At 40.6% G+C, this 13306-nt stretch overlaps 1 protein-coding gene across 3 annotated transcripts in view; it reads left to right on the top strand.

Annotated features, from left to right (window-relative positions):
- The window catches only part of DOK6 (docking protein 6), a 280829-nt gene that overhangs the window by 134317 nt on the left and 133206 nt on the right, over positions 1 to 13306 (top strand). For all 3 annotated transcript variants that reach the window (XR_007245411.1, XM_048507351.1, XM_048507353.1), the window contains exon 3: positions 5802 to 5916. Coding sequence is in view for 2 of the 3 variants with exons in the window: in XM_048507351.1 (XP_048363308.1) it covers positions 5802 to 5916 (115 nt within the window). In the remaining variant the exon portion in view is untranslated. The remainder of the gene's footprint in view (positions 1 to 5801; positions 5917 to 13306) is intronic.

The raw sequence follows: 13306 nt of genomic DNA, 5'->3' as shown, positions 1-13306 counted from the left end.
ACAGTCCCAACGCAAGAATGTATCCTTGCCCAATAAATCTCCACGCAGGTTGGAATTCTGCTCTAGGAGTATGGCCATAAAACACTCACTGCGGAAATTTACAAAAAACTATAAAAGCCAAAAATGGGATAGCCTGCCCACATCTTACTTTATCGCTAAAAAACGCAATTAGCATTGCAACTACGGACTAATCAACAAGAGGCAATTGATCGTTGCTGGAATTTCTTGATTCAATCAGTACAGGACAACGACTCTAGAAGATTCTGGAAAATAGTCACTGGTGGGCTTAGAGATAGCAGTATCCTTCCTTCTAGTATCTCAAGATCACAATGGTATGAGTTTTTTTTTGGAAACAATGGGGGAGTGCCAGAATTCTCATTCCATCCTGGTTCATGTTCTACCTTCTGACAACCCCTGGCCTCCCGTGTCCTCTCTTGAGATTGGGAAACTTATAAGCCAACTTAAACGAGGTAAAGCTGCTGGTCCTGACACTCTTCTTCCAGAGTTGTTTATAGTATTTAGGGAATGGTGGTCCCTTATATTGGCACGATTGTTTAACATGGTTAACCAAACAGGCATAATTCCCACTGTGTGGAGCTACTCAATTATCATCCCTATCTATAAGAAGGGTGACCCCTAACAGTCCATCTAATTATAGACCAATCAGTTCTCTCGGTCTTGGGAAAACTTTATGCCAAATACCTCCTTGGGAAATTAACTGATTGGATTGTTGATAAAAATGTCATAGGAAGGAACAAATTGATTCCAAAGGGGTAAGTCAACCCCACCACTGCCTGGTGTTAAGTTGCTTGATAACTAAATATAAGAGGTAAGAGCCCCTTGTATGCAGCCTTTATCGATCTCCAGGGCGCATTTGATTCTGTTAATAGAGAGATTCTCTGAAGAAACTCAGCAGCCAAGGTGTAGGAGCCAAGGTTGCTTGAATTAATTAAGATCCTGCACACAAACACTTATTGCCACGTGAGATGTAACATGGAGGGATTGTTAACCCCAACAATTCAAGTTACTAAAGGGTAAAACAAGGTTGCGCATTGGCTCCTACACTCTTTTAAGCTCTTTATTAACGATCTAGATTCCACACTAAGTGAGGCCCAAGTACATAGTCCAACTCTGGACTCAACTTCCATACCCCTGCTTCTGTTTGCTGATGACGCAGTTGTACTTTCCGGCACACGAGTCGGACTTCAAGGAGAGCTTTAGAGTGTTGTATAGAATACTGCACACTCAACGATTTGCAACTTAACTTAGATAAATCCAAAATTGTGGTATTTACCCATAAATGGAAAGCCACCACCATGGATAGGCCACAGTAGTTTCGAAAGCAGGTGCAGTCATATAAATACCTAGGGCTTACCTACCATCATAGGGCCTCTTGGACACTACATAGGAATCGGGCCATCTCCGCCCGCTTAAATTAAGTGCCTCAGCCATTATAATGCCTCTATGGGAAAGGCCGAGGATACATCCCTGCGGCGTTGAGAGCATTTAATGCCAAAGTGAGCCAACAAATCCTTTATGGGATCCCCATCTGGATAGGGCATGGAGCAGAGAGGTTGAAAGGGTCCAGTCGAACTTTCTGTATAAAATCCTTGGCTTGCCCCATTCTATTCCCTATGCTGCCCTGTGCTTAGAAACAGGCCAGCATCGGCTGGAAACTCTGGCCTGGTGCCGTACATTCAAGTTTTGGGCCAGGATTTGTTTTAATCGAGATGAACTGGACTATACATCGCAGGGACGCTTCATCCTCCACACAACCCAGTGATGGGTTAAAATCGAAGCCAAACTTAATGAGTTGGGCATTTCCTTGGAGGACCTGCTAATGTTAACAGAGCAGGAGGTCTATGGGGCTATCAAGAAGAGACTTTTTGATAGAGAGTTTCAACAGATGCTAGAGGAAGCTAATAAAACCTGTTCCCCGATCTCTCTGGGAATACCTATGGATAGACTAATTGCAGCCCAGTACCTTTATCTCCTGGTTGAGGCCCGGTGGCGTAGAGCAATCACCTTAGCTAGGTGTAATGCCCTGCCTTCTTCCTTTAGCCTTGGACGCCACCTTGGAATCCCACATAAAGAAAGGAAATGCCCGTGTGGCATGGGTTCTGTGGAAACAGTATCTCATATGCTGTTGGATTGTCCCTTTATGAGATAGGTAGGAAGAAGCACATAATCCCCTTCCTGCATGGAAGTGAAGGCATTACAGATAAACAGAAGGTTATATATCTTTTAAACAGCCACAACTACGAGCTGTTGGAAGCGGTGGCTAAATTTTTAAATGGTGTTATTTTAACTCGTCAGAAATTGTAAAGTTGTAAAGGCTGTTATTATCTTGCTAAGCTAATCTTAAACAATCTATATGCCATTAAAGGTATTCGAAATCGAATCGAATTGTAATCAATCTGCAAAAGCTTTCAGAGTCGATTTGTCATGCCCCTGGACTGTCCAATAATGAGACATTGTATTCAGATGATTTCTTTATTATGTAACAGCATCGGGGGAAGTATTCTTTTGCCAGAACTGAAGATTAAGAGCCAAAACACCTTCCATTATACCTGTGTTAGCCCCACTATGTCATACAACACCACCCGTGAACATCAGTTCCCAAGGTGTTTGGAGCTCCTCCAGTGCCACAGTCCAGAAACAGTGCGACCATCAGTTAGGTAAGAACAACCTACACTCCCCAGGACAACAGCTTGCAGGTGGAAAACCAGACTAAAGCATCAGCAAACAGGAAGGAAGGGGGGTAGATTCTGCACAACATAAATATAATGTATTTAAAGCATTATAAAAAGATCTGTTGGATTTTGTGTTCCCACAGCATGGGAGAACACAAGTGTTGCCAGCCAAAATGGATCTTTCTTCCTGCCTGCTGCATGGACCTCTTGTCAGTTTCACAGTCCTGTAGGAGATTTCCTATGGAGATTCCCCATGGAGGTTTCCTCTGCTTGCCGTTCATCTGTTTGCTATTTCTTTGTAAAAAGTTGATGAATAAAGTTTGTTTAGCCTAGCAATCCTGTGCATGTGTTGTTTTTCCTTTTTTTGTTTTGAGGGGAGTGTCTGCAAAGCTACAGCGATATGACTAGAGAAGCTTTGTGTTGTTGTGGCTTCGCAGACAGCCCTTCAAACAAAAAAAGGAAAAATGACACGGGCATGGGATTGCTAGGCTAAATAAAGTTTATTCATCTACTTTTTACAGTGAAATAACAAACAGATGAGCTGCAAGCAGAGGAAACCCCCTTGGGGAATCTCCACGGCAAATCTGCTGCAACATACAAAATAGTAGGTGTGAACGGCAGAAATGAAAGTAAGAGGTTTGGGTGAGAGAAAGAAAGTGTTTCCTGTCTCTTGGCATTCGGTCATCAGGCAGGGATTGTCTGCAATCCGGGTTGGGAGACAAAGATTGCGAGTTTAGCCATTTTTGAAAAACTTACCCTGAGAGAAATATAACAGGTTCAACTCATTTTGTGGTAGAGAGGTGTGTGAAGTTCTTCCCATAAACATTTTTTATAATGTCCTAAAGATGTTATATTTTTGCTGTGTGAAATCTACCAAAGAGAGGAAGAGGATTCTGCATCCCGGCCAGGAGACATGGCAGGATTACACCAGAACTGGGTAGAACATGAGACTCTGGTTGATGTTTATCTGAATACGCAACAAAATATGAAAATGGTCTTGGTTGGATTTGTGAAGTCTCTTAGAAAAATAGGACATCAGACTGGACTTGTTCATGTTTCTCCAATGGCATGATAGCTGCCCGGAAATCAGCTCATGCGAAAACTTTACTTCCTGTTTGTCTATAGAACTGCCGAAATGGCTTGGAATGATCACAACCAAGTCAGATAAATCCTTTAATAGTATAGTTTGCTGACATGTTGACCGTTAATCAGACGTTTCATTAAATTTTCCTTGGTAGAATGGTTTAGATAATGGTCTCATATAGCAAGTGGCTATATATAGCAAGTGGCTCTGTGTGGCTAGCAAGGCAGAATAGAGAAATAATCAAATAAATAAATAAATGGCAGGGGTCCAGGATGAGAACTAGTTACACACATATTGCATCATTGGAAATTTGGGGGATTCTGTTGACCTAAGCCTTATGAACAGTCTTTATCAGTATTTGTGCAATTGCTTGCCCGTGCAAATTGACTCTCTGGTAGCAGCTGTTCTGCCAGATAACTCATAAAAGAATACTATGGACAAAAAGTCATCTTATTGTTTTAGCACAGTCAAACCTCAGCTCCATACATCAATGCACAAATGTCATAATATCTGCCTGTAAATGATATTTACCCTCATTTTTAGTGCTCTTAAGCTTTCAAATGCATTTATTTGCCCAAGAATGAAAGGTTCGCTGGCAATGACTGTACAGCATTTAAATTTTGATGAAGATTTGGATAGGGGGGAAAATCCACTTTTCCTAAAGTTCTTTTTTAGATTATAATGTAGGGGCTTGCCTGCTTTTCTACAACCCCAAAGCCCTTCCATGTTGGTGACAAGGGTTGATCCACACAAGGGTGATTTTTTTGTGCTACTCTGGTTGCTACAAGAGATGTTCCAGATAACCTTGTATCATCTGTTTATTCTCCATTTTAGTGGTAGTTTCACTTTTACCCTGATGTGCATTGAATTCCACACCTGTTGTGTTCTCACATGACCACCGGATTTCCCCCCCCCCTTCATATTTTTTTAAAAATTGAATATAGGTAACACTGCATATAGCAAAATACCTTTAAAAACTTTTTTAAAAAAATTCCTCGTGTCTGCAGACACACCTGATAATACCTTTGCATCTCCCTAAAAGGCAGGCTGAGCTGTGGATGATTCTCAGGGGGGTGGGGTTCGGGGGCGGTGACTTTTTGGTTTTGTTTTCCAATGAGCATGGCTAATGCTGGATAGGAATGATAGGATAGAAATTTAACAACCTTTGATTTTCTTAAAAATCTCCTTGAATTTGCACCTTGGTGTTAAATCCTTGGTGTTAAAACAGCCTAGGTCAGATTTGCATTCTTCTATGGTTCTAGTCTGATTGTGTCATCCTGAAGGCTCTTTCCACACATGCAGAAAAATGCACTTTCAATGCACTTTGCAGCTGGATTTTATTGTGCGGAATAGCAAAATCCACTTGTGAATAATTGTGAAAGTGAATTGAAAGTGCATTATTCTACATGTGTGGAAGGGGCCGAAGACCTGCTTGGATTGGATGCTGCCATGTGCTGTGTGTTTTTACTTACAAAACATGGAGAAAGAAAGCAACTCCCCAGTTGGTTTTGTTGCTCAGAAAACTCATGACCCTAGGAGTTAAATCTTGTGGATATGATAGACACGACCAGTAGCAGACAGTTAATCAAAATCTGGGCATTTAAAGTAAAAGAAGCCTTCATCAAAGCAAATGTGTATGATGCGAACTTATATGTCAGATGAATCGCTCTTTCCTGCTGATGCCTTGAAATTCTCTGACATAAAAAGGCTATTTGCTGTCACTTGTTTCAACTGATCATCCAACCTGAGAATTTAGACAAGCTGTTTGTATTATGAAAAAATGAGCAAGGTACATAAAAATGTGTGAGCAGTTTGCCAAAATTCACATGAAGTGTAAGAAAATAAATAATGTATGACACAATGCTTATGATGTAAACAATGCCATCATTTCAAACTGATCTAAGCTGTTCATGTGCACACACAGAGAAGCAATCCTATTATTCATCAATTATTACCTAAGTCAGAGCTAGTGGTCATTTTGCTACTTATAAACTTGACTGAGTTTGATATCTCCTCGTTTTAAGGTAACTGAGTTGCACAACATCAAAAATATAACTAGACTGCCTCGAGAGACAAAGAAGCATGCAGTGGCAATTATCTTTCATGATGAAACGTCAAAGACATTTGCCTGTGAGTCAGGTAAGCAATTACCACATTTTCAGCTTGAGTAAATTGAGTTGTTTATGAAACAATGATTCAGATAGATTAAGATGCAGCCTTTAAACTGGATACCTCATCTTAACGGGAATGTGTCATAATATCTTTTTTTAGCATGAAGAGCTCCATGTTTTGTTTTGTTTTCCCTCTATTTTAAGAACGACATTGGTGCTTGTTTATTATTGTCTGTGGATTTGCCTCCCAGTTGCATTAAAAACTCTTAAGATTTTCAGCTAAACTTCTAAAATCAAGTAAACAATGCCTATGGGATGCTATTAAACAGGCAGTGATGTGAATTCTCATTTTTAACAAGTATTGCTATAGGCCCTTCTGGGTAGTAATAATCCTGTCACTGAATGAAAGCAGTGAAGAACAACTAACATTCCAGGGCATATTAAAGCTCAGCTTCAATTGGTTTGTGGTGAGATCAGCTATTTGGAGTAGATTTGCTCTTTAATCGTTGTGAAACAAAAGTACTTGCTACTAGAGAGAGTAATTTTTTTCTTAAAACATAGCGTTCTATGGAAATTCATTGATCCACTCCTCCAAGATTGTTGATCTTCTCCTCTTTACAACTGTTATGATATTTTTAATATATTCTGTTGCTTAAACATGAAGTTAAATCCTTATTTGTTGTTTTATTTAAATGCAAAGAGTCAAGAGTTGCCTGAAATTACTTTCTCCTATTCTCTGCATTTGTGTAGCACAAAATCTGATTTTAAAAACCCCCATATTTTCAAATCTACACTACATTTGATCTTAGCCGATAGGCCAAGAAAAAACTAACCTAAGAGAATTTTTATTGATAATGATAAGATGTTGGTTGATATGCAGTTTTACATACGTATTTTTGTGCCATCAATTTGAAACCAATTTATAAGACCCCAGGAAGAGTCATTCAAAGCAAATGGGAAGCAGAGATGGTTTGCCATTGCCTACTTCTGCAGAGCATGGTGTTCTTTAATCCAAGTTCTGACCCTACTTACCTTGGCCCTTTCCACATGGCGGAAAGGGTGCCTCTCCACTGGCAGAAATTATGCTGGGAGACGGGAGGGGGCCGCTTGCACGGGAGCGTGCGAGCGGCCCCTGCAGAGGCTGGAGCAGAAGAGGCGGCTCCAGGGGTCGGAGGGCAGTGTGGGCGGGTCTCAGTAGCCCTCCAGACTGATGCTGGAGGATGAGGTGAGTGGGGGGATGGGAAAGTGGTGTCTTTGGTGCGGTGCTGTTCACACCACGCCAACATGATGGCAGCGCTTTCCAAAAACCTCCCTCGGTTTTTGGAAACCTGTGTGGCTCAAGGCTGCAGAGGACAGTGCTGCTGCATTGCAGCAGCGGCGCCTGTGTGAACAGCACCCCAGGGACCTGTGTTTTTCCGTCCCTGGGCCGCTGTTTTTGGCCCCGTGCAGAAAGGGCCTTCTGAGATTTGATGAGATTGAGTTACATCATTCTACTTTTTCTCAGTGCAGTGTTATATTCACATATTTCTTCATTTGTCAGACATATATTGTCTACTTAGTAGCATATGTAGCATATTTTATACTGTAAATTTTAGTGTGCATTCCTCTACGATTTCTTTTAGAGGAAAGAAGTTAGACTACAGGGAAATCACAATGTTATTCTCTTTAGCTCTTTTGCTAAACATTGTGAGTTTGCTTCACTGGGCAAATGAATTTGCACCCTTGTTCCCAGTATAAGAAGATTACTATGCATTATATTTTGTGCTCACATTAAGTATACCTGTAATTTTTAGCATTCAGCCAGTGATGGATGCAGCATTTCAGAAAAATCCTGGAGTGATTAATCTATTTACAGCTACGTGTACTGTGACTAAAACATAAATAGCCAACTGGAAGTGAGACCAAACAGTGACAGAAAACAGAAAATGAAAAATAGACCTGATATTTCAGGTTAGGTGCCGTAAATTACCATGTTATTCATTGAAATCTCTCCAGACCCAGCTGCTCATACATCATCTGTCAATAGTCTAAATTCCATATATAAATTTATGTCATTTTTGTGTGCTGTCTCTAAATGTACATTATTCTCAGAGGAGGCTTGGAGCTGCACAAATCACATGACCATACAATATGCTCCATACCTTCACAAATCCCCCCAAAGAGCTAACCTACATTCCAGGAAAATGAATAGAGAACACAGCTTCAGACTGTTTTCTGATATTATTGTAATATTGCACCATTGGTGAAATAATAATTTCAAAGCAACCCTTCCCTATAGTTAAAAAGAGTAATTTGTGAAATGTTTAAGTATAGGTTTTGAAGATTTTCAGAGATTCAGCCACAGTTTCGTGCATTTATGTAGGATCACTGTGAATAGTTAAAACTGCTAGATGAGTGATGATCAAAAGAAGGACCTTCTTTGTCATAGTGCCAAAACTTTGGAACTCCCTCCCTATGGAGATTTATCTATCTCCCTTTATTGGCGTGTTTTGCTAGCAAGTGAACACTTTTTCTTTGTCTGGCATTACCCCATAATGGTATTGGCCCTCCCTCTAGTGTTTTTTTTTTGTATGTGTTTAATTTAATTTTTTAATCTGTATTTTAGTTATTTAATTGTTTTATATTCTTAGGTTGGTGCCTTGTGAACCTTGATTTTGTGGAAAGGAGGCATAAAATGTTTTAAATAAAGAAATAAGTGTTATATTGTTTATGTAAATTTAGCAGTGTATCTGCTGTACAGAGAGACACATGTATAAACAGAAGATTTTCTATTTCACAGCAATTATGAGTAAAAGAAAAAATGGAATGCCTAGCTAATGAACTTTAAAATATACTTTGTGTGTGTGTTTTGTGTGATTCAGATTTCCTTATTTTTGTACATGCTGCTGTTTATAAATATTAAGAAGAAATACCCATTCTTGTGCACATTTAAGGTTGTTTCACACCGCTAATTAGACAGTTAATAAAATGCAACTTTGTTGACTGTAATTTAGAACAGTGGCGGTAATTTTTCATTGTTCCCAATGGAAGAATTTTTTTTTAATTTGCTCACTCAGGTTAAACCAGACAACAAAGCTTCTTTTCTATGAAGAATATAATAATCTGAATGACGTCAAACACCAGTGGCATCTGCCACACATTTTAAAAATGAAAAAGCTTCCTGAGCTGGGGACTGCCTTTTGCAATAAAATCAAAGGAAAAACAGCTTGGCTCCAAGTATGTTATAACTTGCTGATTAGCAATTGTTGCAATTGTAAAACAAAACAAAAAATTGGGAGCACGTTGAACATAAATACTTTTTAAAAAGTTTTCTTTCTTTTTAGAAAATCTTCCACACTCCTGTGAAAGTGAGCAGCAGCCACTAGTTGGCTGTTTTTTTTCTGTATGTGTGTGGGCTCTTCCACCAACGGTCCGGGCCCTGCGGGACCTTGCTGAGTTCCGCAGGGCCTGCAAGACCGAATTGTTCCACCGGGCCTTTGGGGAGACTAGCCATTGATAGGGGCCCCTTCCTCCCTTTGTTTGCTGCTGTAACATCATGTGGCCCCTACCGCCCTTCTTTTCTGATGTATGTCTGAGAGGGAATTGATAGCAGGCGCCATCTTGAGCTAACATTAATATTAATTTTATAAGCTGCATTTTAATGGGGTAGGGTTTATTTTTATTAGAGCCATCTTAATTCATATTTATTGCATTTTAAATTGATTGTGCTCTATCTGTACTGTACACCACCCTGAGCCCTCCGGGGGAGGGCAGTCTATAAACCCAATAAATAATAATAATAATAATAGTTTCTATTCATTTATGCAGTTGGGAAATTTCTGGAGATTTGGGTTGGGGAGAATGTGGGGAGGGCAGGGTTTGGGGAGATGAGGGTCTTCAGTACAAGCATAATGCCCAACAGCCCACCCTTCAGAGCAGGCATTTTCTCCAGGGAAACTGATTTCTGTAGTGTGGAGATTGGTTGTAATTCCAGGTGATGTCCAGGCCCCACCTGGATGTTGGCAACCCAACGATGGGGCTCACTCAGGACAGTTGTGTTTGGTTGATTGTACCTTCATAGCCAAATCCTATTCTTGTTTGTTTAGAAGTAAGCGTTATAGCTTCAATAGTTTCACTTGCAAGAATACTTCTTAAGTCTTGTCAATATAAACCAGGTTTACAGTGCAACCCAGTACAAGTTTATGTGGAAGTTCCACTGCGTTCAGTGGGCCTTAGTTCCAAATTAACATGGAAAGGATTTCATGCCTAGTTTCTAAAATAAGATTGGCAGAGGCACAGGTCTCTGTGGAATAATGTTATGAAATCTAAACTAGAGATTCTTCCATCTAATCTCAGGTTATTAGTAGCCGGTTAAGCAATGAAGAAAGGCAGTTTGAATATTCTTAGATAAATCTTTTTCAGTATTATTGCTTCCTATATACTAGAACTAAGACTTGGCATTGAAACACTTAGGACTAATCATTGAGGAACACTCAGTATGCAGTGTGCCCTTTTAAAAATTGAAAATTCCTCCTTGATGTGATAGAATTATTTGTTTTGCAACATTAGTGTATGTGTGTGTGTATTTCTACTTGGGTGCCATATAGATGCAAAGGCAATTTTTCTCTAACATGCTCTTTGTGAGTTTAAAAATTCAACGTGATTGCCGGTGTCATCCTAAAGTGTCAGTATATCTTCGTATTTCAGTCTTTTTGTTCCCTAGTACGTCTATTTGTAATACACAAAGGGTCTTTTCAATTTTCTTCTGTAATGAATTACAAATATGTATTTGTTTTTCATATCCTACTTTATTCTGTTCAAATCATGCTGTTGTACTTTAATTCCTAATCCAGTCAGTCCTGCCAAAATAGATTAAGTAGATTTTGACTTTTTTCCAAAGGATAAGAGTACAGTCACTTGTTCCCCCTTTTCCCACATCGAGGATGTACTCAACCTCATCAGACATGCCTTAATCCAGTAAGATAACAACAGCTGTCTGGCTAACATTCTCAAGAGACCACAGCTCCCACTCAAAACTCCACATGTATCAAACAAGGAACTGTTGTTTTTGTGCTGAGTGGGACTGTGATTTTATTTGCTGAAGAGTGAAAAGTAAGGCATTCAACAATGGTCCAAGCCATATTTTATTAACTTCTGCTTCCTAGAAGCACTTTGTGTAATTTTGTACAGCTTTCTTTAATGTAAGCTTCATGATTTGTACTTCAAACTACAAATAAAGACATTTGTAAAAAAAAACGATTCTGGTAGCAGACTGAGTGATTGAGCCAGGGGGTCTCGTTTTGTTTTGATGTATGGAAAAAATACTCCAGGCCCATTGGTCTGTCTACATGCATGTTACAATTGCCAAATCTTCCAGGGCAAAATTATGGTAAGAGATCACCAAAATGTGTGGGCCAGCCAGAGGAGAGCTGCACAAGAAGGGTCATGGCCTAGCCACCATGTAAATGTTTCCTTCTTTTTCAAAGGCCTGTGCGGCACCTACTTTGAATCAGCCTCTAAACAGGCTATGCAAAGGGATAAAAAAAAATCTAGCTCACAACTGTATCCAAATTGGCTCACAAGAATGCTACTCAAAGGTTGCAACACTTTCATCCCGTTATATGATGTATATGGAAACCAATTCCGATCAGGCATGTTTGTAGGCTGTTCAAAAAATTTCCTCCAAATTGGAATCCACATGAGCTTTTCCTTCTGTATAGCTGAAAATGAACACTTTAGTTTATGGGGTTCTTAAAATTATTTCAAAAAAATAATTCTGATGTATCCATTGTGCATATGATGGACTTCTCCCACAAGTATTCTCCCATATATGGATTGATTTTTTTCTGTAGATAACATGCAGATTTAATATATTGTGTGCTCTGCATTTTAGGAACATTCACTTATTTTTCTTTGGCACTGTTTTATGCAACAATCATACTGGGAAACTGAATGCAGAGATTTATATAATTTTACCAGGCATTTTCATCGTAGGAATTTTTCTTAGAGATTAGGGAGTATGTCTTGAGGTGTCCTTTGTTCTCAATTTCACATAAGCTTGATTTTTGTATAGCATCCTGTTTTATAACAGAGACAGAACTAGGTTGTGGTTGACAAGGCGACAGAGGTGGAGATTAAGTGAGCTCTTTTCCTATTTATGGGTTTAAATGGAGAGAGCAAAAGAGAAGCAGAATATGCAAACAAAAGCACATTATGTGTATTTTGTGGTTCCACTAGAACAGGGGTAGGGAACCTGCGGCTCTCCAGATGTTCAGGAACTACAATTCCCATCAGCCCCTACCAGCATGGCCAATTGACAGAGGCTGATGGGAATTGTAGTTCCTGAACATCTGGAGAGCCGCAGGTTCCCTACCCCTGCACTAGAATCATAGGCCCTTTCCACACGGGCCGTATACAGCGCCGTAGGGATGGCAAAAACGCCGTCCCTAGGGAGCTGTTCGCATGGGAGGGCGCAGCTGCTTTGTAGCCGTGCCGCCCTTGCTCCTCCCCAGCCGCGCGAAGCTGCCATTTTCCCACCTCTCTCCCCGAGCGAGGTTTTTGGAAAACGGCGGCTTCCAGCCACTGCTGTGCGAACAGCAGTGGCTAAAAGGTGCCATCCCTCCCCCCTTTCCCGATCGACTTACCTTCCCTGTGACCTTCCGGCGCTAAGCCGCCGGTGTCTACATGCCCCCTGCCCTACAACTCCGGAGAGCCGGTCGCTACAGAGGGCGTAAGTCCCCTGGCCTCTACCGATGATACAAACAGGTCACAGTGGAAGATACATCGCTCGGGGCAACGAGATCTTCCCCTGTTCCTTTTCCTGTCGCTCCCGGGACCGCTCGCTATTAATAGGTCCCTGGTGGTTTGGGTCGGCGCCAAAATGTAACGCCAACCAAAACCCCTAGCGTCATTAAATGTGGAAGCAGCCATAGAGTTGGAAGAGAACACAAGGACCATCAAGTCCAACCCCTTGCCATGCATGAATACACAATCAAAGTGCTCCTGACACTTGGCCATTCAGCCTCTGTTTAAAAATCTCCAAAGAAAGGGACTCTGCCACACTCTGAGACCCCTTCCGCACATGCAGAATAATACACTTTCAATCCACATTAACAATTGTTTGCAAGTAGATTTTGCTATTCCTCACAGCTTCAAAGTGTGTTGAAAGTGGATTAAAATGCATTATTCTGCATGTGTGGAAGGGGCCTGAGGCAATGTATTCCATTGTTGAACAACCCTTACTGTCAGGAAATTCTTCCTAATGTTGAATTGGACACAGTATTCCAGGTGAAGTATGACCAGTGCAGAATAGGGAGGTACTATTACATCCCTCGATCTAGACACTATACTCCTATTGATGCAGCCCAGAATTGCATTGGCTTTCTTGGCTGCTGCATCACACTGCTAACTCATGTTCAGTTTACTAAGGGCCTTTCCAC

This window comes from Sphaerodactylus townsendi, linkage group LG09 (genome assembly GCF_021028975.2).
Source record: "Sphaerodactylus townsendi isolate TG3544 linkage group LG09, MPM_Stown_v2.3, whole genome shotgun sequence".
Taxonomy (NCBI): Eukaryota; Metazoa; Chordata; class Lepidosauria; order Squamata; family Sphaerodactylidae; genus Sphaerodactylus; species Sphaerodactylus townsendi.
The sequence above is the reverse complement of the archived record's forward strand: the minus strand, read 5'-3'. Positions and strand labels throughout refer to the sequence as shown.